General features: G+C 41.5%; 1 protein-coding gene and 1 non-coding gene across 2 annotated transcripts in view; both read left to right on the forward strand.

Annotated features, from left to right (window-relative positions):
- The window catches only part of XRN2 (5'-3' exoribonuclease 2), an 85,909-nt gene that overhangs the window by 31,312 nt on the left and 28,493 nt on the right, over window positions 1-26,104 (forward strand). The window contains exons 14-24 of the mRNA XM_038770320.1: window positions 2,245-2,289; window positions 3,407-3,538; window positions 7,526-7,644; window positions 11,076-11,211; window positions 12,739-12,846; window positions 12,927-13,016; window positions 13,631-13,703; window positions 19,878-19,961; window positions 23,377-23,474; window positions 23,556-23,635; window positions 25,241-25,297. Of these exons, the coding sequence (XP_038626248.1) occupies window positions 2,245-2,289; window positions 3,407-3,538; window positions 7,526-7,644; window positions 11,076-11,211; window positions 12,739-12,846; window positions 12,927-13,016; window positions 13,631-13,703; window positions 19,878-19,961; window positions 23,377-23,474; window positions 23,556-23,635; window positions 25,241-25,297 (1,022 nt within the window). The remainder of the gene's footprint in view (window positions 1-2,244; window positions 2,290-3,406; window positions 3,539-7,525; window positions 7,645-11,075; window positions 11,212-12,738; window positions 12,847-12,926; window positions 13,017-13,630; window positions 13,704-19,877; window positions 19,962-23,376; window positions 23,475-23,555; window positions 23,636-25,240; window positions 25,298-26,104) is intronic.
- On the forward strand, window positions 268-529 carry LOC119935947. Its single transcript, XR_005453547.1, has one exon.

Genomic DNA, 26,104 nt, shown 5'->3' on the forward strand with positions numbered 1-26,104 from the left:
CAAGGTTACGGGCTTGTGAGACGGGAATGATGGTAGTGCCGTCAACAGTGATGGGAAAGTCAGGGAGAGGGCAGGGTTTGGGAGGGAAGACAAGGAGTTCAGTCTTGGACATGTTGAGTTTTAGATGGCAGGCAGACATCCAGATGGAGATGTCCTGAAGGCAGGAGGGAATGCGAGCCCGGAGAGAAGGGGAGAGAACAGGGCCAGAGATGTAGATTTGGGTGTCATCAGTGTAGAGATGATAGTTGAAGCCGTGGGAGCGAATGAGGTCACTAAAGGAGTGAGTATAGATTCCCTTTATTGCTCTTATAACTCCCAGCAGCCCCTCTGTTTCCCATTAGACTGAAGTTGTGTTGTGATTGGGTGCTGGGGCTGCTCACAGCTTGTGATGCACTCAGTTTGGGTTATCCAAAGAGAAGCAGAGAGACGACCGCCCTCGGAACATCCCACAGAACTAATTGCAAAGGAGGTTTTAATGGGGCAGTGTGGGCTGTGGCAGTGCATGATTTTAAGTTTTCAAGCTGAGATCTCTTGGGGACTTAAGACAATAATCATGGAGTGAAATAGCATATTGAACAACTACCCTGAATGACCACATTCCTTAGAAGTAGAAAATATGCCTCGATCATCAACCTGGTTCCCTAAGAAAACAGTTTTGCCATATAATGTTTATGAAATGGATTTTCTTTTTGGCCTGGTATTGTAGTGTCTTATGTATATAAATACTTTTGTATATCTCCTTAATTTATATACATTAGTGTCTGTCTCCCCCTGTAAACTCATTGTGGTTAGGGAACATACCTGCCAACTCTGTTATATTGTTGTAGCGTACTCTCCCAAGCACTTAATATAGTGCTCTGCACACACTAAGTGCTTGATAAATATGATTGGTTAGAATTTAATAGGCACTGGAAATACATTTGGCATTTAAAAGACTAAAGAGGTGGGTTTTCAACCAGAGCCTGCATCTTGAAATCTCAAAGCTTCATCAGAAATGCCCCCTCTCATCAGTAGTATCTATTGAGTGCTTACTATGTGCAAAACTCTGAACTAAGCACTTCGGAGGGTACAATACAACAAAATTAGTAGACACTCTCTCTGCCTGTAATGGGCTTACAGTCTCTCCCCTGAACTTCCCAATGACTCCTCCCATTTTCTCTTCCTTTCACATCCTTCTCAAACCCACGCACATAGGAGTAGCTACAAACAAAACATGGCAAAAACAATCACTTTTGTGTGACTTAAAACCGAATTCCCATCTCCGTCCTACCATAGTGGCTATCCCCCATTACAGGGTTTTGACTTATCCTCTGGAGTTTGCGATCAGTTTGGAGAAAATGGTTAAATCGGTAATTGGATTTGATAATAATTGCGGTATTCCTTAAGTGCTTGCTATGTGCTAAGCATTGTACTAAGTACGGAGGTAGATACAAGATGACCAGGTCACACACATTCCCTGTCCTACATGGGGTTCATAGACTAAGTAGAAGTTAGAACAAGTATGAATCCCCAGTTTTACAAGTGAGGAAACTGATGCCCCGATTTTGCTGAGCTGTTCTCCTTGTATTCAGGTGATTTTAGTGACATGGATGTTTTTTGTTTCTTTTAATTTTAGATTAATAGAGGCAGGTGGGGGTGGGAGAGGCCTTTTTTAAGAAAAAATACAAATGCTTTCCAATATGTGATAGTCTGGGCAGGTAATACAGAAAAAACCCAGGGTATTGCCCAAAGGTAATCATCATAAATAATAATTGTTCTTTTGCTTATATTCATTTGCTTGTGTTTTGAGGATTTTTTTTGTTTATATGTTTAGATTTGGTCTTCCTCAATAGTTTTGTAAACCTTGAGGAGAGATTGTCTTGTACTGTGATTCACTCCAGATCTGCGCACAGTGGGTGCTCAAATTATGTTGCCTGACAGATAGACTGTGAGCCCGTCGTTGGGTAGGGATCATCTCTGTTTCTGAATTGTACTTTCCAAGCGTTTAGTACAGTGCTCTGGGCACAGAAAGCGCTCAATAAATATGATTGAATGAATGAGTTGATCACTTGGGAGCATAGAGCAAAAGTAGAAAGACACAATCCCTGCCCTTGAGGAAGACCCAAGCAGGAAAAAGCGAGAACACAGATGCAATTTCCAAGCAGCTGCGTGGTTTATATCCACTCTAAGGGGACTACTAAAGTATGAATTGCCTGAACAATTATTTGATGCCTTATTTCATAACTGTTTTCCCATTTTCCCCAGGAAAACTTCAAAAGACGACAGAAAGAAAAAAGGAAAAGAATGAAAGTAAGTTTTAATGGGTCCCTCAGTCATTCCATGCTTTTGTTTAGGGAATCAGCAGAAGACCGAATGTGAGAGTCAAAGGTGACAGCCGGGACAGGGTTAATGGTGTATTATGGAAGGAGATAGGAAAGTGAAAGGGAGGAATGGGTTTAGGGAGAAAAGATGAGGAAACTCATTTTTTTTTGTGATATCCAAGAACAGTTTTAATGCTCTGTGATGCCATTTTCTAGTCTAGTTGTTGGTACTGTAAAATACACCAGCGACTTCCCAAGAATATGCAGTTCACATCAGGTCCAATGTTTTAATTAGGTTCCCATTTTCTGATGGGGATGATAGAAGGGTGTGGTGGAGGCAGAAGTTGCGTATTCAGGGAGGAGAGGGCACAGTCCCATGGAAGATGAGTTGCAACAGGGATCCTATTATATGTTCATCTAGGCCAGATCCAGGGGAAGTAAATGATGCTAAAGTTAATCTGAGTGGAATTACTCCCCTTCACTCTCCAAGACAAGCCTGGGTTAGTTTAGCTTCTGTTGTGAATCGTTCATTAGCATTTATAGTACCAGTGCTTATGAATAAAGTTTGGCTATTCAGCCAGTAGAGCCAAGTAAGTCATTTTGGGTTACCAGAGATTGGCTCAGTATAGATCTGTTGTCATGTTCCTGGCGTTCGGCTGCTTTCTTTTTGCATTACTGCTGCACGTGGATTTTTTTTCAGTGTGCGCGTGCTCCTCTAGCCTTGAAAGCAAACCCAAAATCGCAAAGTCCTTTTTGACTTTCAGTTTTCCCGTGCAGACTTCTTTAAGTAGCAAATCCAGTCATAAATTGCAATCTGAAGTTGTAATTTGTTTTTGACAAGTAGTAAGAATTTCCTCACCTTCCACACTGGCCTTGATATTTGTTTTTTCTGAGTAAGAGTTGGTGTTCTGGTCATCCAGAAATTGTCCTTCATTTATTTTGAAATTGAAGGTAAATCTGGGGAATTTATTTAAAGAAACCCAAGGCAGTATTATTTCAACTTCAGCATTGCTTTATATGCATCTTTAGAGTTGGCCTTTTTTTCCTCTAGCTGTGTTTTCTTGCCCATCTTGGTTTCTCTAACTATGTATTTTCAATGATGCTAGAGGGATCATCCAGCATTTACTCCTGGAGGAATATTAACCCCTCAACCCTTGGGTGCAAAAAATTCGTCTGGTTCTCAAGTAGCCAGTAATCCGAGGCAAGCGGCCTACGAAATGAGAATGCAAAATAATTCCGTAAGTGGCATATTATTTTCCGTATCGGTCTGTGTTTAATGTGTCTAATGGGCTATGTTCAAGTAAAATACAGCTGGTCACACAATCGTGAGTAGAATTGTTTCTCAAATCGTAACTCTGGTGTAGATATGCTGTGTGCTTCATTCATTTTTATTGACTGCTTTTTATATGCAGAGCCCTGTACTAAGCGCTTGGGAGAGTACAAAATAAGAGTTGCTGACACATACCCTGCCCATAAGAGAAACAGCATGGGCCTGGGAATCAGAGGACCTGGGTTCTGATTCCGGCTCTGCCATTTATATGCTATGTGAGCTTGGGCAGGTCACTTAACTTCTTACCTCATCTGTAAAATGGGACTTAAGACTGTGAGTCCCATGTGGGAAAGGGACTGAGTCCAGCCTGAATTTCTTGTAGCTACCCCAGCACTTAGTATACTTCCTGGCACATAGTAAGCGTTTAAGAAATACCATATAGGGGAAAAAAAAGGATCTGACAGTCTAGAGGGGGAGACATGAAAATAAATTGCAGTTATGGACATGAGTGCCTTGGGGCGGAGAGTGTGAAGATCAAGTGCTTAAAAGGTACAGCTGCAAGTGCACTGGTGTGAATCCGCTGTAGACTGTGAGCCTGCTGTTGGGTAGGGACCGTCTGTATATGTTGCCGACTTGTACTCCCCAAGCGCTTAGTACAGTGCTCTGCACACAGTAAGCGCTCAATAAATACGATTGAATGCATGAATAAATGAATGGTAACACAGAAGGGAGAGGGAGAAATGAGGCCTTAATCAGGGAAGGCCTCTTGGAGGAGATATGCTTTTAATAAGGCCTTGAAGCCGAGGTGGTTTCTCTAAAGGAGGAGGGAGTTCCAGACAGGGGACGTGGACAAGGGGTCGGCAGTGAGAAAGACAATATCAGTGAGTAGGTTGGTGTTGGAGGAGCCAAGTGTTGTGACTGGGTTGTAGAAGGAGATCAGCAAGGAAAGGTAAGAAGGGACGAGCTGATTGGGTACTTTAAAACTGAGGGCTAGGAGTTGGTTTGACATGGAGGTGGATTGCTGTGCACGCAGTAAGCACTCAGTAAATACAATTGAATGAATGAATGATGGGCAACCACTAGAGGTTCTTGAGTGGGGTGACGTGGGCCAAACGCTTTTTTTAGAAAAATGATCCGGGCAGCAGAGCAAAGTAAGGGCTGGATGGGGAGAGACAGAGGCAGAGAGATGGGCCAGGAGGCTGATGGAGGCAAACAGAGTGCTGTGGGTGACTGATGGGATGTCATGACCCTCTGGAGAGGTGGGGATTAGTTGCAGAAATCCAACTAATGGAGGAGGAGGGAGGTGTTCATGGAATAAGCCTGTCTGAAAACTTCCCTGACAGCCATAATTGACTCATTGACCACCCTCAGCTAAACTGCTTGTTCTTGGGCGCAGTGTCCTAGGAGCGGTTGGAAGAAAGAGAGGGATATGGTCTGGCATTTTTGGTGGGGAGCAATTTTCATGCAGGGAAAGCATTTGCAGTGGTGGGGGTAGGGGCGGGGGGAAGGAAGGAGAACAAATGCACATGTGATAGTGTTACACTCAGTTAACTTGTTCAAATTGTAGGAACTAGGTAGATGTGTAAGAAGGAACTGGATTATAGGGTAGAGTGCCCATAGGGTTGCATTTGTTTTTAGAAAATCAACCTGACCTACCAAAGAATCATATGTTTCATTTAAATAACTCCTTTTGAATCCCCTGTCATTCATTCATTTGGTCATATTGTTTGAGCACTTACCGTGTGCAGAGCACTGTACTAAGCGCTTGGAAAGTACAATTTGGCAACAGACCATTCATTCATTCAATTGTATTGAGCGCTTACTGTGTGCAGAGCACTGTACTAGGCGCTTGGGAAGTACAAGTTGGCAACATATAGAGACGATCCCTACCCAACAGCGGGCTCACAGTCTAGAAGGGGGAGACAGACAACAAAGCAAGTAGACAGGCATCGTCTGTCATTCTTTAACACTGTCATCTCCCCAAATAGCCTTTCCCTTCCACCCCTTCTGTTGCAAGTTTTAGTGTTCTTTGCATGGCTGGTCTACAGAGCCTTTGAAGTTTGAGCTTCCAGCAGTTAATTTTAGCCTTATCATAGTCCCTCTTACCTTTCGGGAATTAAAAGCCGTCGGTGGAGGGCCAGCCTCCTAAGTGAGGTCCTCCAACCCACCAGCAGTTTGGACCTGCCTGTATTTTAATAACAGTGCTTATTTACAACACTTGTTAGTTGAAAATGTAATTAAAAAAAATTAGGATCCAGATTTCCCTAATGTTTATCATCACCTGTGAATGTTGACAGCATAATTAGAAATTTCCCTCAGGGTCCCTTCAGGGAAATCCAATTAAAAAAAAACGTGCAATTCAGTATCACCCTAATATTGATTATTAAACATTGTTTTCTTTCACTTTTCTCTACGGTCTCTGATTTTCAAGGTTCTCTATCATTCAGTGGTATTAAGAGCTGTGTGCAGAGCACTGTATACGCATTTGGGGGAGTACAGTACAGTTGATAGGTATAATTCCTGCTCGCAAGGCTCTTATAGTCTAATAGTTCACTGTCTGAGTCATTTATAGATTATCACACACTCACCAAGCTTTTCATAGATGAGAAGCAGCGTAGCTTAGTGGGAAGAGCCCGGGCTTGGGAGTCAGAGGTCATGGGTTCTAATCCCGGCTCCACCACTTGTCAGCTCTATCACCTTAGGTAAGTCATTTCTCAGGGCCTCAGTTACCTCATCTGTAAAATGGGGATTATCATCATCATCAATCGTATTTATTGAGCGCTTACTGTGTGCAGAGCACTGTACTAAGCGCTTGGGAAGTACAAGTTGGCAACACATAGAGACAGTCCCTACCCAACAGTGGGCTCACAGTCTAAAAGGGGGAGACAGAGAACAAAACCAAGCATATTAACAAAATAAAATAAATAGAATAGATACGTACAAGTAAAATAAATAGAGTGATAAATATGTACAATTGTGACTGTGAGCCCCACATAGGACAACCTGATAACCTTGTATCTACACCAGCGCTTAGAACAGTGCTTTGCACATATACCAACATTATTATTATTATTATTATATATAAGTACTAGTTCAGTTTGGGCTTTGAGATATCAGTATGCTGCTGGGGGTGGAGGGGGGTTTTGTTGTTGTTTTTTTCATTTGGAAGACATGGGGTTGCTTATTTTTTTGTCACTTTACTACTGTGAATTTATAGTTTGGACTTCTTTTTTGCCCAGATTGTTCTATAAGATTCTGCTGTTAGTTTCTTACATGGATTTTTTAAGTTTCTTCAATGTTGAAAAATAAATACGCACTTTTAAAAATTTTCAGATGCCACTTCTGATCCAAGTCCTTAGAAACAGATGAAGCTGTATTTTTTTTCCAGGGCGTAGTGTAAGAAAGAATCCTATGCTAGATTGAGTTTTCATTGTCATTTGAGACATCTTGGATTTCAGGTTTACATATTGACCTAACTTCATATTAAACTTTAGCCAATCTAATTTTATTAGAGAAATTTGCTTCAAATGGTCCTAATGTGTTTTTGTAAAAATCACTTGCAGCTGTAAAGACTTTAGAAATATAATTTTAACCTTCACAAATTCCACATAATGTTGGTTAACATTGGAAGCATCCTGAAAAGAAATAAACTACTCAAAGCATATTGATGTCTCAGGTTTGTTCCAAAACATGTTATTCTTCTACTTCAGAAACTCTTTAGGTCTAAAATTTAAAGGGAAAGAAGTACAGTTATGGTACCGTTTTGTGTTCTTCATGCAAGTGAATCATAGTAACTTTTGATGTGGTTCTTTAAGAGAAAATACCGTTTTGTTTGCTCGACGGACAATGTAAACTTCCTATGTAATGAAAGCTGTAACATTGCAAGCGATGTAAACCATATTGAAAATCAGTAATCAAACCCTTTTCTTCTGTTGTGCCATAATTTTGTCCCCAGAGTCCTTCAGCATCTCCCAATACTAGTTTCACTTCTGATGGCTCCCCGTCTCCAGCCGGAGGAATTAAGCGGAAAGTAGAAGATAGTGACAGTGAACCCGAGCCAGAGGATAATGTCAGGTGAAGCCATTTTTTGTAGCACTTTGTTAGCAAATTGCTGAAATAGATGCAGTCTAATTAATGCCATTTAGCTTAGAGCATCAGTGCCTTCAGATGCGTTTCTGTGATCTTTTTATCCACCAGTAATTAATGTGGAGGGTTAGAATATTCAGTAAATTCCAGAGAGATGTGTAAGCTATAGCTGTTAAATCTAAGTATCCAGATTAGTATGCGTGCTGGTTTCTGTCCTCCAAGCCACTTCTCCCTTTGAGACCAAGCACTAGATTGGCTAGACATTCAGTGTTTAGCTTTGATTATGTGATCTGAATGTTACTGTTTAGAGATGGAATTTTTAAGCTGTTTAACCCGTAAAGTTCAGTTATGCTTGGACACTTGGTGTAGTTGATTTTGATTTCATAAATAGCAAAGCTTCCCTGCCCAGGGGAAGGAAAAGGTGCATTACTTTAAGGGAGACGACTTTTTCCCTCTAGGTATGGTCATTCATTCAGTCGTATTTATTGAGCGCTTACTGTGTGCAGAGCACTGTATTAAGCGCTTGGGAAGTACAAGTCGCTAACATATAGAGATGGTCCCTACCCAACAACAGGCTCACAGTCTAGAAGGGGGAGACAGACAGGTGTCAAAATCATCATCATCATCATCAGTCGTATTTATTGAGCGCTTACTATGTGCAGAGCACTGTACTAAGCGCTTGGGAAGTACAAATTGGCAACATATAGAGACAGTCCCTACCCAACAGTGGGCTCACAGTCTAAAAGGGGGAGACAGAGAACAAAACCAAACATACTAACAAAATAAAATAAATAGGATAGATATGTACAAGTAAAATAGAGTAATAAATATGTACAAATATATATGCATATATACAGGTGCTGTGGGGAAGGGAAGGAGGTACGATGGGGGGGATGGAGGGGGGATGAGGGGGAGAGGAAGGAAGGGGCTCAGTCTGGGAAGGCCTCCTGGAGGAGGTGAGCTCTCAGCAGGGCCTTGAACAAATCATCAGAACAAATAGAATTAGAGTTATATGCACATCATTAACAAAATTAATAGTAAATATGTACAAGTAATAGAGTAATAAATCTGTACAAATATATATACAGGTGCTGTGGGGAGGGGAAGGAGGTAGGGCGGGGGGGATGAGGAGGAGGAGAGGAAAAAGGGGGCTCAGTGTGGGAAGGCCTCCTGGAGGAGGTGAGCTCTCAGTAGGGTGAGACTCTCAGTGGTCATGTTAGGATGAATTAGCCAAGAGCCACGCGTTCATCAAAATAATTTTTGCTCTGTGGGGCCCGCTGCCATGCCTTGGCTAGCTTCCTTCTGGCTCCTTCAGCTCCCCAGATGTGGTCCGTTCCACCCTACGCTGCAGACTGTCACCGCTTCAGTCCTGCCCTAAATGGCCATGCTCCCCAAATCAGCCCTACAGCAACTGATTTGGCACCCCGTCTTCCTCCTCTTTTCCCCCTTCCGTGCTTTGTGCCTCGGATTTGCACTGGTACGCACAGTTCCCTGGACAAATAAATACGATTGAATGAATGTGGCAGGAGAGAGCCACCCATTTTGGTTGGCAGGAGAGTACAGAGTACTAGCATACCTAATTTCCATCCATCCACGACTAATCCATCCTTTATTTTGATTGTTTGATAACCTCGATTTGAGTTTGGAGCTACGGTAATGACTCGGTGAGATCACCACTCCCTCTTCCACGTGTGGTCCGAACAAGGCTTGAATCTTGCTCCCCAAATGAGAACAGTTAGTGAGTTTTCTTAGGAAATCTAGAAAATGACTAATTTTCATATGTTACGTAAATCGGTGTTATTTTTAACGTGGAGAAACTGATCTGATCACAGTGGATTTTTTGTTTTGTTTTTTGCATGCAAATTGTTGATCCTGGCTTTGCTTTGTAGATCTAGCCAAGGTCAGTTGTTAGCTTTTTTTGTTGTTTAAGATTTGGAGGCCTCCCCATGAATTTTAGCCCCAGCTTTTTAAAATTGAAATTGGCTTCAAGGTTTTTGGTAGGCTAGGAGTTTCCCATGATGTTCTCTGGGGCATTTTCCTCCTAATTTTTGGTGCTTGGGGAGACTTAATTTCAATTCAGAAGAATGGATGGTACAGAGGCAGTAGTAAATAATACCTTCAGGACAGGTGGATTCTAAATAGAAGTTAGGCAGTTTAAGTAGTGATGAATTGTAAGAGTTCAGAGACTTATAGTGAAAAGTATTAAAATATCCCTAAAGGTACCATGAAAGAACCTATGACTTCAGCTATTTTTGGTGAAAATAAGTCTTGCAGGGGGCTTTGTGTTACTATTTTGTTAACACTCTGCCTGTTACTCTAATTTTCATTTTCAAAAGATTTTTTTAAATCAAAAAAGTTAGTCATTCATTCATTCAATCGTATTTATTGAGCACTTACTGTGTGCAGAGCACTGTACTAAGCACTTGGGAAGTACAAGTTGGCAACATATAGAGACGGTCCCTACCCAACAGTGGGCCCACAGTCTAGAAGGGGGAGACAGAGAACAAAACATTAACAAAATAAAATAAATAGAATAGATATGTACAAGTAAAATAAATAAGTAGAGTAATAAATACGAACAAACATATATACATATATACAGGTGCTGTGCGGAGGGGAAGGAGGTAAGGGGAGGATGGTGAGGAGGGGGAGAGGAAGGAGGGGGCTCAGTCTGGGAAGGCCTCCTGGAGGAGGGGAGCTCTCAGTAGGGCTTTAAAGGGAGGAAGAGAGCTAGCTTGGCGGATGGGCAGAGGGAGGGCATTCCAGGCCAGGGGGGGATTAGTCCTTGTCAAAACGTTTAAGATGATGGAATGTGTTAATTGTTTGCATGTTTAGTATTAGTAATAGCTCTGCCACTGTCTACTGTGTGACTTTGGCAAGGCACTTCACTTCTGTGGCTCAATTCTCTCATATTAAATGGGGATTAAGACTGTGATCATCCCGTGCTACTCCGGTGCTTAGTACAGTGTCTGGCATATAGTAAGCACTTAGCTGCTATTTTGCCTAATATTAGTAGTAGTAGTAGTAGTAGTAGTATTATCATCATCATTCACTTAGAGTAGCAGTGCCCCTTATTAAGTGGAGGGAGAGAATACAAAGGTGAGCATTAAACAGAGTCCTTTCCCTCAGAGTCTCCGTAACTGGAAAGAATGGACCAGATTTATAGAGATAAAAGCAAACATTTCTGGTTTTCATTATTTCTTTTAGGTCAGGTTAGCCAGTATGATAACTTGAATTTTTTAAAATAAGTCATTGAGCATAGTTTCATATAGCTCCATGAATGTAAAATAATGGTCATTGTTTTCGTAATCTCTGAGTTCAACTTTCATTGTTTGGCTTAGTTGCAAAATACTTAAGATCATTTTCCATTAAATGCAGGTTTGTAAATTAAGCATAAACTGACTGTGCTTGATATTTAGGTTATGGGAAGCTGGTTGGAAGCAGAGGTACTATAAGAGTAAATTTGATGTTGATGCAGCTGATGAGAAGTTCCGCCGTAAAGTGGTGCAGTCTTATGTTGAAGGCCTGTGCTGGGTTCTCCGATATTATTACCAGGTATCAAAAGAACATGTCCTTCCAAACCTCTGACAAATCTTTCTTTAAAGTCATCAAAGCATTTCTGTGTTTCTCTTAACGGAACTGCATTATCCTGAGGCTGAATTTTGTGTCTTTAACATTCATTATCCTTGATGAGGATGCTTTGGGCTCCTTGGAGAAAGACACTCTGTTATCGGGCTTTTGCATTGTGTCACTAGCTCAAATTATTAAAGTTCATTATTTATATTTGAATAAAGTGCATTGATGAATAGCTAGTAGAATTAATTATCAAAGTCCAGATGCCAGAACAAAGGGCAAAAAGCATGCAAAAGACTAGTAAGAATTTGAAAAGGAACAGAATTATGCCAATGTTCTCCATATAATGTAGTGATATTACATGAAGTGCATTGTAATTGAAGTAATCTGTATCTGATTTAAATCTTTTGATAATTGAGATGTCAGATTGGCAAGAGATTAGTTAGACATATTGGGGATTGTAGGACTGATAGTTAATAACTAGTTTCGTGCTCTGAGAGCAAAGCAAGTTAAATTTTGTGTGACCTGGGAATAGATTAAGTTTACCTATTAAGCAACAAAGATAGCGACGGGTAGCAGTGTCGGTAATGTTTTGTTTGCTGGGTTTCTTCCTTCTAAGATTAAAATTTGTTGTGCTCAGTTTCGAAATACTTTTTCAAATTACAGTAGAAGCAGATGATTTCTTCTCATGAAGGTGTGGGTCCTGGAGGTTTTCACTATTTTAAAAACATTTGAATGATGCTTCTGGGGGCGGAATTTAGATCTTGCATAAAGCAAGGATAATTGAGTGGGGGCAAATCCATTTCTCTGTGCTTAGGAACTATTGAGAGTGCTTGCTGATCCTTTGTCTAGCAAATAATTTGTCCGTATTAAAGCCAGTCCAATGAGAATTACTTAGTGATTCAATTTAGGAGCATGTTTTATATATTTAGTAATATTCTTTCTCCAGATTTTCCAAACTTATCATTGGAAATGGACAAAAGAGTAGAACAATTTTATTTTTAAGAAAACAAATTCTCTCAAACATGTCATGGTCTGCCCATTGGATGGTGGTATGATTCAGTATGTTAAGTTGTCTAATATGAATATAGGGGTTTTTTTGTTTTATTTTGTTTTTTTGGAAATTTACCCAAAATCAGATGCACCTTCCCCTACCCCCTTTTTTTAAAAATTAAATTGTTAGCTCAAATCTTGAATGCATTTATTTAGTAATTGGCACTGTGATTATTATAGGCACTCTTGTGGGTCTCTGAAAAAGCATAGCTGTCAGGCAACATTATGATTTGCACTTCCTACAATGATCTTTTTTTTTTTCGGTAAAATCCTTCTCTACTGTAAAAAGTATAAATAGACATAGGAATATATCTTTAAAAATATTGAGAGGGAAATCAGCGTATCAATAGACTTTTTATCCAATTTGATATGACGGGATGATTACACTAAGGACAAGCTTCATTTCCACAATACTCATTGTACCCGCAGACTAATTTAATCTCATTTTTATGATAGGGTTGTGCTTCCTGGAAGTGGTATTATCCGTTCCATTATGCACCTTTTGCTTCAGACTTTGAAGGCATTGCAGACATGCCCTCTGATTTTGAGAAGGGCACCAAACCGGTAAGTTGAATTACAATGTTCGTACCAACTTAGAGGGGATAAAAACTTGTGTTACACCTTGAGCATTTTATTTCTTGCAGTTTAGACCCCTGGAGCAGCTTATGGGAGTATTTCCAGCTGCAAGTGGCAACTTTCTCCCTCCATCCTGGCGGAAGCTAATGAGTGATCCCGTAAGAATCATTTTCACCACTTGAACCCTCTCATAATCCTTGGGCTGAAATGTATTTTTGTTAAATTTTACCACTGCTGCCTTGGGAACTTTTAGAAACAGTGAAAGGCATTTTCTCAGCTTCTTTCACGGCCCGTTTTCCAGGACAAACAGTCTTTTATTTGTTTTCTTTACCCATGAATACCTTTTCCACCCAGTATATAACTACTTTAGGTTCATTAGAAATAGTTGTTCTACCATGCCTCGTCTTCCAAGTATTGGTTTCATGTCTTCATGGCTTCTCAAACGGCTGAAGCAGTGGTTGTCATTTACCTGGTGCAGTAGAAAATGAACATTGACTTGTGGTCAGAACATAGGAGTTAGGATTTTTTCAAAAGCTGTTAACTTTGGACAGAGGGCAGAAGATTTTAACTTGAAATTGTCTGGTTCCCGATATTTAAAATGGAGACAGTTTTAAGATCAGTTAATGCTTAATGTAGGCTATTGAAGTGTATGAAGCACACAGAAATTGCAGAAATTTCCATAATAAATTGTACTAGAGTTTAGCATGTTTGTGATGGAGATGTAAAGCCATTCATAATTGATTTTAATTCTTTTAATTTTGTTCATGTACAGGATTCCAGTATAATCGACTTCTATCCGGAAGATTTTGCTATTGATTTGAATGGGAAGAAATATGCATGGCAAGGTGAAATTTAGGATTTTCTTTTGTGTCTAAAATCGTTTTCTTGGTTTCGAGAGAGAATTAATGAGCCAAACAGTACTGACTTGCTAGCTAGAAACTAATGAGATTTTTATTAACTTGCACATGAAGCTTTTTCAGAAGGTATATTAAAAATAAAATCTTTTTTTGTGAAAAAATGAATTGATTCAGTTCTGACCCAGGATTAGCAGTGATTAGTAGTAATTGTAGCAGTCATTCTGAAACAGAAAATTGGGCTGAAATAGATGAATCATTTTTCCATTCTTTTTTGCTATCAGCTTTAGTATATAATTGTCTTTTGTCTCCTTTGCATTTAATTAATGGATCTCTGTCTGTTCAATCAGAAGATCATTAGTACCTGTGAGTTATTGTGTAAAGAATAGAGATGTGTACTGGTTGAGACTTGAGGATTTCCTTAAACCATTAAGAATTGGGGGAAGGCATGAGCTAGATGCTTTATTTTAGTTGTTCCCTGAGGTTCATTGGATTTATTAATTTCCTTTCCTTCTCTGCCTCCCTTTCTACCTTTTCCTCACACTAGTTGCTACAGTTTCTCTGGAAGGTTATCATCAAATTTAAAATTGCATTGCTCTCAGTGTATGTTAATGGTAGTTAAATGAATATTAAATGCAATAACACATGTGAAACTAATAGCAGTTGTGGTATTTAAGCCAAGCACTGTACTAAGTGCTGGGGTAAATACAAGATAATCGGGTTGGGCATGATTCTTGGCCCAGCTGGGGCTCACAGTGTAAGTAAGCTGGTATGCATAGTCCTCTAATTTTAGATTGAGTAATTGGAAACCCGCAGTTTATATAAACACTCTTTTTATCCAGTAGTTTCAGCCTTCCTTTCTCAAAAAATGTGTGTTTATCAGCATTGCTAACACGTAGGAAAACTGACTGACCAGAGGAGAGACAGAAGATGCAGGCAAAGGGAAATAGGAATATCTACCACGAGGTACCCAGGTGATGATATAATGATGATGATGATGGCATTTATTAAGCGCTTACTATGTGCAGAGCACTGTTGTAAGCACTGGGGAGGTTACAAGGTGATCAGGTGGTCCCACAGGGGGCTCACAGTCTTAATCCCCATTTTACAGATGAGGTAACTGAAGCACAGAGAAGTTAAGTGACTTGCCCAAAGTCACACAGCTGACAGTTGGCGGAGTCAGGATTTGAACCCCTGACGTCTGACTCCAAAGCCCATGCTGTTTCCACTGAGCCACGCCTGCTCCTCCTCAGAAAGATGCATTTTGAGGTAGATCCTGATTAGGGTGCAGTCTTTTACCAGTCCATTTGAGCTGAGCTCTTCGGGCCAGGGGGCCTGTAAATTATAGGCCACAGCAGTCTGTGGAGTCTGCACAAAGAGTGGAACAACAGTGTAGTGATGGCAGACAAGAAAAGGACCCCTTTAGACTCATCGTGGGCAGGGAATGTCGCTGTTGTTGTATTGTACTTTCCCAAGCGCTCAGAACAGTGCTCTGCACACTGTAGGCACTCAGTAAATACGACTGAATGGATGAAAGTGAGGAGACAGCGGTGGTGCTGCCCTTGTGGCCACGGCATTGACTTTCCTGAGATTTGTCCTGCCAGTGCTGTAGCGTTGTAGTGGTGGCTGCTGCCCATATCCTACTTGTCCTAGTTCATTTGTTTTATTTTGTTTTGTCATCTGTCTCCCCCTTCTACACTGTGAGCCCGTTGTTGGGTAGGGATTGTCTCTATCTGTTGCCGAATTGTACTTTCCAAGCGTTTAGTACAGTGGTCTGCACACAGTAAGCACTCAATAAATACAGTTGATTGAATGAATTAATTGAGATGGGTGAGGATGGCTAGGATCATTTGCCTCCTTCCCTGCCCGTGATGTCTTCAGGTGGTCCCTTTGTACCCCCAGTTCCAGGTCACCACCACAGTACCCGCTTCAGAGATAGCGGGGCAGACACTGGGGGTAGGGCAGGGCCATCCCCGGAAGGGCTGGAGTGGTGGCATGCAGTAGCCAACCAGCGCACTGAAAAGGGAACCCCGTTGCCCATGGTACCTCGCTTTTTACTGCACGCTGCACAGCAGGGAAGAAGAGTCACTTGGGTTTGCAAGTTTCCCATCACTGTAGGTAAAACCACTATCCTCCCTGTCTCACAGATCAGTCGATAGTATTTACCAAGGGCTGATTATGTGCAGAGTTGGTAGAACATTCCCTGCCCTCAATGAGAACGTGTTGGAATTATCTGTGACTCATCTCTCTCATTCACCCCACATACTCGATCTGTAAACAAATCCTGGCAGTTCCACCTCTGTAACCTTGCTGAAATCTGCCCTTTCCTCTCCTCGCAAACTGCCCGTGTTGATCCAAGCACTGTGAACTTGCATCAACGTCCTCGCTGACCTTCCTGTCTCTCCCCACTCAAGTACTTCGTTATGCTGCCCAGATTATATTTCTAAAAATGCATTCAGTCCACGTCTTCCCCACTCAGGATCATACAGTGCTTGTCCACCCACCCCCACATCAACCATAAACTCCTTGCTACCTGCTTTAAAACTCTCCCCCCTCACCTCACTGATCTACTTGGGTTCTCTCATGTCAGTCTACTCACTGAACTTCAGTCTTCTCTATCTCACCATGGGCACCTTGCCAGTATAAACTCTCCCCCTTTATATCTGAGAGATCACAATGCTCCCCACCCTCAAAGCCTTACTCAAATCACATCTCCTTCAAGGGTCTTTCCCTGACTGAGTCCTCATTTCTCCTACTACCTCTCTCTACTTCATCACCCATGCACTTGGTATTCATCCGACCCTCAGGCCCTCAGCACTTATGTACACATCTCTAAATTAAGTATTATAAATTGTTTACAGCTCCCTCTAGACAAGGAATGTAACTACCAACTCTGTTGTACTATGCTCTCCCAAGCACTCCATAAGTGCTTAGCACACAGTAAGTGCTCAATAAATACTACTGATTGATTAACTTTGGGCCACCCCCTCCTTATAATATGATTATAAAATCTCATTAGCTGGTCTTCTGTAATTCAGACAGGAATAATTTGAGTGCAGAAGAAAAAAGTGCCTTTTTTTTAGATCATCAATCGTATTTATTGAGCGCTTACTATGTGCAGAGCACTGTACTAAGCGCTTGGGAAGTACAAATTTTAGATGGTAGCGCTAGTCAGAAGGATGTAATCACAAGTGAGTCGCTGACACAATCAAAACTGATTGGATGAAATTGGAAGTATTGTAATGGAAGCCCATCATAGTTGGAGTGGTACGGACAACAAGAACTAAATAGAATTGTTAGGCATCATTTTGTTAACTTTGTTTTGGTGGCTTTGATTTGAATTGGCATGATGAGCTGGTTATTAGAATATGATGAAACTCCAGCTAAAAAATCTACCTAAATAATAAACTCACTGGAAACAGACAGTTATATTCAAATATTCTAGTAAAATGTATTTAGTAATGTACCAGAATAACAGGTGTTATCCAGCACTTAGAACAGTGCTTTGCACATAGTAAGCGCTTAACAAATGCCATCATTGTTATTATTATCAGTACTTTGAAAATTTGATTCTTGTATTTCCATTTTTGGGTTACACTACATTTTTGCTTTGGTTGGGAAGAGTTCCCTGTGTACCTCTTCAGTTTATCGTACCCAAAGTAATATTGCACTCAGATAAATCCTTGTTTGGGTAATTCTCACAGTTCTGAGCACTGTAAGATGATGTCCAAATGTTTACCCTTCCAGCACAGTATTTGAAAGGCTGTAATATGTGGCCTGTAAGGACTTGGTTGTGCTGGTTGTATTGCCAATGGCATGTGTGATTGAGATGTACATGTTAGAATTCTTTCAAGTTTTATGGGGTAGTTTCTTTAAGTAAAGTTTTTAGCCAAGATTCATATTGGTGAATATTGTTCCTTTAATATTAGTTTCTCAGGTATGTTTCTTGGTGTTTTAAAGTGTAACTTTTCGGTAAATGTCACTAAATTCTTCTAGAAGATTGCTATTGGTACTTAAGGTCAAATCAGTCAATCACTGGTATTTATTGAGCACTTACTGTTTGCAGAGCACTATACTAAGCACTTGGGAGACACAGTCCCTGCCCACAACAAGCTTACAGTCTAGAGTCAAACAGTCAAAATGACAGGATCCAGTTTGAGAGCTGTTACAGTTCTATACCCAGTTTAGGAAATGTCATTCCCCCTCATCAGTGAAGGGACCCAGGCAGTGAGAAAGCATTGAGCTTATCTGCTGCCTCCTTGGCCCTAAATTTGGGGAGTAGCAGTGCTGCCAGCTCAGAAATAATCTGGAATAGTTCTTCTGGCACTCCCAAATCAGTGCTGGATTGCCCACCGGGTACCCCTAAAGCAGGAATGCAAGACTGCAGAATTTCTGCTGTGGTGCAACCTGGAAGTCACCAGGTGGATTCCAAAGTCTGGGTGTGCTTTTCATTTCAAGGCCCGGGCCTGGAATGCCCTCCCTCTGCCCATCCGCCAAGCTAGCTCTCTTCCTCCCTTCAAGGCCCTGCTGAGAGCTCACCTCCTCCAGGAGGCCTTCCCAGAATGAGCCCCTTCCTTTCTCTCCCCCTCGTCCCCCTCTCCATCCCCCCCATCTTACCTCCTTCCCTTCCCCACAGCACCTGTATATATGTATATATGTTTGTACATATTTATTACTCTATTTATTTATTTTACTTGTACATATCTATTCTATTTATTTTATTTTGTTCGTATGTTTGGTTTGGTTCTCTGTCTCCCCCTTTTAGACTGTGAGCCCACTGTTGGGTAGGGACTGTCTCTATATGTTGCCAATTTGTACTTCCCAAGCGCTTAGTACAGTGCTCTGCACATAGTAAGCGCTCAATAAATATGATTGATGATGATGATGATGATTTCAGTGTCATGGGGGTTATGTTGTGGAGCAGAGAGAGAACATGGGGTGGCCTGCCCTTAAAGCCCATGATAAAGCGGGAGTAGATTATATTAAAAACGGAGCACCCAGAAAAACAAAGCTCATTCTGAATGGGGATTGCTTTAGAACTGATAATCGTTTTAGCCATCATTTGCAAATGGTGAAGTGAATTCATCTAGACCCAACTTTTTTTTTTTACAGCGTTTAATGCCTTTATTAGCCATATGGAGCGGCAGGAACCACATGCATTTAGCACCAACATGATCCAGATCAGAATATGTATTCCCATTGCCATAGTAAATTGACTCACACATAATAATAATAATAATAATTATAATAATGATGGTATTTGTTAAGCGCTTACTATGTGCCAAGCACTGTTGTAAGCGCTGGGGTAGATATAAAAGTAATCAGGTTGTCCCACGAGGGTCTCACAGTCTTAATTCCCATTTTACAGATGAGGTAACCGAGGCACAGAGAAGTTAAGTGACTTTCCCAAAGTCACACAGCTGACAAGTGGCAGAGCCGGGATTAGAACTCATGACCTCTGACTCCCAAGCCCGTGCTCTTTCAAAAAAGCTACGCTGCTTCTCTGTTCAACAGTGTCACATTCATATTCAGTGAATGTCATATGTCAGTGTCATATTCAAGTCACATTTTCCCACACAGATGAATGTTGTTCATTGAAATCTGCTTACCACCCCAATGTTTAAATTTGTACTTCATAATATGCATTCAGAACTGAGTGAAATCGTACAAGAACAAGGCAGTTTCTCTGACAGAATATTGCATCATTTGTTTGACTTCATTATCTGCTTCATCAGGTTGTTTTTTGATATAACAATAGAGACCTTTCTGAAATGTAGACACTGTATTTCTCTCAAAGAAAAATCATTTTGAGACGATCAGGAGAGATTTTCATAGCTTTTAGAAAAATAATACTAAAGTTTAAGCTGTTTCTTCATTATAGCATTGCAGAAGGAAAATAATAGGGCCAAAGTGTAATCTGAGATGTATATTATATATACAATATATATAGTTATGCAGAGTATATATATATATTGCATGTACACACACAAACTTACCAGTTGTGACTGTCTCATTTTCCTAAGAAACTAACTCTGAATAGGGGGAAAAGGCTCCTACTTCAGTCTTTAAACTTGATTAGCCCGGTAGATTTATCAGAAAGCTTCATTAGGATCGGTGATAGTTTAAAGTTTTGAGCAACTCTAATCGATAGCTTGTTTTCATTAGGTGTTGCTCTGCTGCCATTCGTTGATGAACGTCGTCTGAGAGCTGCTCTGGAAGAGGTTTACCCTGATCTCACTTCTGACGAAAGTAGGAATATTTCCCGATGTTATTAACCATATGGTCAGTGAGGCTTTTCATAGTAGCGTGTGACTTTATGGAGTCCGAAACCTTAGTTGAAAAAGTCATGAAGGATGCCAACCGCTAACTTCCGCATGAAATTAATAACAGCTCTGCTTCATGATGTAATGTGAACAGAATAATTATTATGGTATTTGTTAAGAGCTTACTATGTGCCAAGCACTGTTCTAAGCACTGACTCTCCATGTCCAAAAGCATCCTGGTAGAAGAGCAGTTTTTTGTCTTTATTGGTGCTCCTGAAAGGGCACTTTTGTCTGACTTCCAGGGACTTCAGAAGTGTTTCCTTTGTCCACCAAGAAAAATTTCTTAATGTCCATTGAGATTCGAATGTTATGTATATGTAGTGTAAATGTTCATTTTTATTCATATGATTAAGTTTGTGCTCTTATAATAGTGCACTGTACTGACTTCTGGTTTAGACAGAAAGGCCACATTTCTCTCCTATTACCTAGAAACGTCTTCTGATTTGTGTATTTTTGATTTGTTTTTTAAAGCTATGGGGTTTTCCACAGAGTTGCATTACACATTTTGTCCGGCATATTTTCACATGCAAGTTTAGTCACTTTTTCAATTCAGTAAGATTCTGAAAGTATTGAAATTCAGCTGCTTAGGTCCTTGTGGAGTCCCGAGATTATTGAGATTGGATTGAAATGGGTGCAAAGTGTCTGCATTTATTAATAATAATGGCATTTATTATGGACTTACTATGTAGAGCCACAGGTTTGCCGAGGAGGGGCTGGGTGATCACAGGGCTCAGGGAAACGCTTTTCTTCCTGTGGTTGTTGGGATTATTTGTACCCAGAGTAGGACTGCGTTTGTGCAGTCCTACTGGGCAAGTACAATTACCTTCCTCCCTCTCTAGCCCATTTTGAGCTGGACAGGGATAATCGAATTGGACTGAGCAGGGCATTTTCAGCTTGTGCAGGATGTTAATAGGACTGCCTACTGCTTTAATAATAACAATAATAATAATAATAATGGCATTTGTTAAGCACTTACTATGTGCCAAGCACTGTTCTAAGCACTTGGGGGATATAAGGTAATCAGGTTGTCCCACATGGGGCTCACAGTCTTAATCCCCATTTTCCAGATGAGGGAACTGAGGCACAGAGAAGTTAAGTGACTCGCCCAAAGTCACATAGCTGACAGTTGGCAGAGTCAGGATTAGAACCCATGACCTCTGACTCCGAAGCCCGGGCTCTGTCATCTGAGCCACGCTGCTTCTTAGTTGTAGCATCTTGTGCTAATGTAGAAGTCACGCATGTAACATTGAGGGGATTCATCTGCGCCGAATTGCTAGGGACACTGTATCCCAAGTGTACTTTCCATTGCCAACTTTTAATATTGCCAGCGACACAGTCCGATCTTTTGTTACTCCAAGCCTGAGTGGGATGCATTGCTGCCGCTGGTACTTCACCTCCTGTTCCTTCCCGCTGAAGAGCAGATCTTATTTTATTGAACAATGCGTGTTGCTGCTGCTGTAGCTGCTGGGGTCTCTAGTTAAGGGAGCTCCTGTTTCTCCTGTTAAGGGATGTGTGTTTCCAAGAGTCAGGCTGGGTTGTGACTGCTGCTCTCTCTTCAGCGGCTGGCTTTTCAAGGACGTGAACGGTGGGCACCAAGTCCTCCATAAACATCTTTCTCCTAAGGACGCTCACCCAAGGGTGGTGGTCACAGCTCCAGCACAACTCCTAGGGAGAGGCAGCTAGAGAAGGGAGAGAGCCAGGGGCCCGTAGTCTGGTGGGAAGGGCCAGGACCAAGATGAAGATCCCCCTTTTAGACTGTGAGCCCACTGTTGGGTAGGGACTGTCTCTATATGTTGCCAATTTGTACTTCCCAAGCGCTTAGTATAGTGCTCTGCACACAGTGAGCGCTCAATAAATACGATTGATGATGATGGTGATGATGATGAAGGGGATCGATGGGAAAGAACCGACCAGTGGCTGAAGGATTAAGTCCTGCTCCCTGTCCACCCCATAACCAAGCAAGAGCCAGTAGCTCGGAGAAGTAAACTGCTGTCCCGGCCGCTTGACGGCTACTCATTCATTCATTCAATCGTATTTATTGAGCACTTACTGTGTGCAGAGCACTGGACTAAGCGCTTGGGATGTACAAGTTGGCAACATATAGAGTCGGTCCGTGCCCAACAAGGGGCTCACAGTCTAGAAGGGGGAGACAGACAACAAAACAACACATAGTAAGGGCTTAACAAATATCATCATTATTATTATTATTACGCATAGGTACTCAGAGCTTAGAACAGTGCTTGACACATAGTAACTGCTTAAGAAATACCATCATTATTATTATTATACACAGATGCTCAGCGCTTAGAAGAGTGCTTGACACATAGTAAGCGCTTAACAAATACCACCATTATTATTATTATGATGATGATGATGGATCAGGAACTGGCCCGGCCCTGCCCCCCTCCCCCACCCCACTCGGCGCGCCACTCATGTGGCACCCTGTGTATGACCCAGTGGTTGATGCCAACCTCCGCCAGGCAGAGGCAGGCGGCCACCAGCGGCATGTAGCGGGGCTCAAGCAGCACCAGCCGGCCCTCCCGCCACAGCCACCACGCCTGCGGGCCCCGACCCCCACAGGGACCCCCGCTGGGACCCGCTTCCACAGCCCCGCCGCCACGTACTTCAAGTCTAGAGCAACCCTAGGAGGGGTGCCTGGCAGCAGTAAGACCGTAACAACTGTGGCCCTGACCAGACCTCATCGCTTCTCTCCATCCTCACCCCGTGACTGCTTGAGTCCACTCTGGGGCTTTAAGTTCCCACTGAACTCCAGAGCACTAGGACTCCTGTTCCAGGGCAGTCGCAGCAGATGTGGCGTAGACCTACTCAACAGCCGAATGAGAGGGCAGGTCTCGACCGAGTGGACAGCAGCAGCTGTGAATCCTAAGAGGATCGTCCTGCACACTGCAAGCAAAAAAAGATCATTCATTCATTCAGTCGTATTTATTGAGCGTTTACTGTGTGCAGAGCACTGTAGTAAGCGCTTGGGAAGTACAAGTTGGTAACATATAGAGACGGTCCCTACCCAACAACGGGCTCACAGTCTAGAAGATGAACAGGACTTGAGAATTTGCTCCTATCCCTTTGCACATTTTCCTTCTACCACTATTTCTTCTTCTGCCCTGAGTCTCTGATGGAATGCACCACCCCCAACCCCATGCTTTGCATCCCAAGCGCTTAGTACAGTGCTCTGCACACAGTAAGCGCTCAATAAATACGATTGAATGAATGAAATCCCAACTGGCTAGAGCTTCACTTAGTTCAGTCTGGTGAGTTGATGCTGTGTATGCAACCATTCAGTCGGTTGGGTCGTAATGCTACATCTTTGGGTTGTTTTCCAGACAGAAGAAACAGTCTTGGAGGCGATGTCCTGTTCGTAGGAAAGCATCACCCACTGTGTGACTTCCTTTCCGAATTATACAAAACAAGTTCTGAAGAGGTATTTCATAGTCTTTCAGTTTTGCAGTAGTTCCAATTGTGCGATTACACCTCTCTTCTAAACAGGAATATTTCTCCACAGCCTGTGGACATACCGCCTGAACTTTGCCATGGGATCCTGGGAAAACTTACTTTAGATGAAGAAGCGATTCTTCCAGATCAGTAAGCATTCTTTTCAGTAGGGTTGAGTTACTTGCTTCTGAAACATATACCTTTCATATCAAGGTGGGGCTTACCTGCCCTCCTTCCAACTCCCTCTTTCTTCTTCTTCTCTTTCAATTACTCTCCTTCACCCCCTCTCTCCTCCCCAAAAGCCTTATTGAAGGCACCTCTCCTCCAAGAGGCCGTCCCTGATTAAGCCCTCTTTTCCTTTTCTTCCACTCCCTTCTGCGTCACCCTGACTTGTTCCTTTTATTTATCCCCCAACCCAGCCGCACAGCGTTTGTGTATGTATCTGTAATTTTATTACACAATTTAATTGTGTAATTTTATTACACAATGTCTGTGTCCCCCTCTCAACTCTAAGCTAGTCGTGGGCAGGGACTGTGTCTGTTATATTGTATTTTCCCAAGGAGTTAGCACATTGCTCTGCACACAGTAAGTGCTCAATAAATATGATAACTTACTTTAAATGAAAAAGTAAAAAACCTTTTTGAGAGATAAATCCATTTTAACCTAGTAAGAATCTGGAAGTTAAAAAAAAAAATCCCTCTCTCCTCTTTGGATTTAGGGGGCAGTTTCTGCATCCTTGACTGTAGACAAGTTGGTAATAAGGGTTTATAGGTTTATTTCCCTATATATTTCCCTGTTTCCCATATAGTATGAGATTTGATTAGCATGTTTCTATTTGCTCACAACACTATGCTTCATAATAAGCTTGATTATTAAGAGATAAGAGAAGCAGCGTGGCACAGTGGAAAGAGCTCAGGCTTTGGAGTCAGAGGTCATGGGTTCAAATCCCGGCTCCACCAATTGTCAGCTGTGTGACTTTGGGCAAGTCACTTCACTACTCTGGGCCTCAGTTACTGCATCTGTAAAATGGGGATTGACTGTGAGCCCCCCCACCCCCCCATGGGACAACCTGATCACCTTGTAACCTCCCCAGCGCTTAGTACAGTGCTTTGCACATAGTAAGTGCTTAATAAATGCCATTATTATTATTATTATTATTATTAATTAATGGTTCTGAGCACTCCATAGAGGTTTTGGGATTTTTATGGTTTTGTTTTTGGGGTTTTTTTTCCCATTTGAAATCTACCTTGTACTGCATTTAAAGAAACTGTCAGAACTGCTAGCTGATGTGTTTCTTAAAAGGTCCCAAATTCCAACTCTGTCTTCACCTGAATATTTCAGGAAGTATGCAGAAAACTATCCAACTTTCTAGAGGGTGAGATGCTTTTTCCCTTAACTATTTAGTGTGGTATGCCCATCTTACCAATTTTCCATCCTAGAATGGGATTGTAATAATCATTTTTACTATCTTAATATTTTAAAAATAATTATAATAGAGATTAGGAATACTTTTTCAGCCATTGGCTTTCCAGATTTTATTTGGGAAATACTTGCTAATCTTTCCAAGGATTTTGAAAAAAAAGTTTTTGGTTTGTTTCTAAATGAAAAGAAGTATAACAAGGATACATATTTTCCTTTGCAACCTATTGTACTCTTCCAAACGTAGTACAGTGCTCTACACAAGGTAAGCACTCAGTGAATACTGTTGATTGATAATAAGTGAAAATTCTGACTCCCAGTCTTTTTCTTCTTTAGAACAGTATGTTCTCCTGTTCCTGTGTTACGGGATCTGACTCAAAATACTGCAATCAGGTAAGGGAGCTGGGCTTTATGGTTTTGCAGTTGTTGAAATTTGTTGTGCTCCTCTAACCTTGATACATTCCAAGAAATTTGAAGATGAAATATGCAGTGTTTAGTCTGCTCAGACTCAAAAAATCCACAAGCTTGTATGGGATTTTAAAACTGGAAAAGACCCTGTAAACCGTGTACTGTGATTTATTCCACCTTTAGGCAAGATCACACACAACCATAGGTATTTGAGTATACGAAAATATTTTTGTCAGTCTGATTAGCAGTATTCTGACCCAGAGACGCAGTGTGGTTCAGTGGAAAGAGCATGGACTTTGGAGTCAGAGCTCATGGGTTCAAATTCCGGCTCCCTCACTTGTCAGCCGTGTGACTTTGGGCAAGTCATTTAACTTCTCTGTGCCTCAGTTACCGCATCTGTAAAATGGGGATTAAGACTGTGAGCCCCCATGGGACAACTTGGTCGCCTTGTAACCTCCCCAGCGCTTAGAACAGTGCTTTGCACAAAGTAAGCACTTAATAAATGTCATTATTATTATTATTATTATTAAAAGGAACCCCCATCTCACTAAATAGTGAGTTGGGGAACTATGCACATTATTTTTAGGCTGCTATGACTCTAGAACCAAAATGGCAGTCACTCATTCATTCAGTCAAATTTATTGAGCGCTTACTGGGTGCAGAGCACTGTACTAAGCACTTGGGAGAGTACAAATACAACAATAAACAGACACATTCCTGCCCACCGCAATCTTACCCAAAAGCACATATCCTAAAAATGCAGCAGAGACATGGCTATTGCTCTGTAGTCAC

The sequence above is a fragment of the Tachyglossus aculeatus genome, chromosome 1, assembly GCF_015852505.1.
Source record: "Tachyglossus aculeatus isolate mTacAcu1 chromosome 1, mTacAcu1.pri, whole genome shotgun sequence".
Lineage (NCBI taxonomy): Eukaryota > Metazoa > Chordata > Mammalia > Monotremata > Tachyglossidae > Tachyglossus > Tachyglossus aculeatus.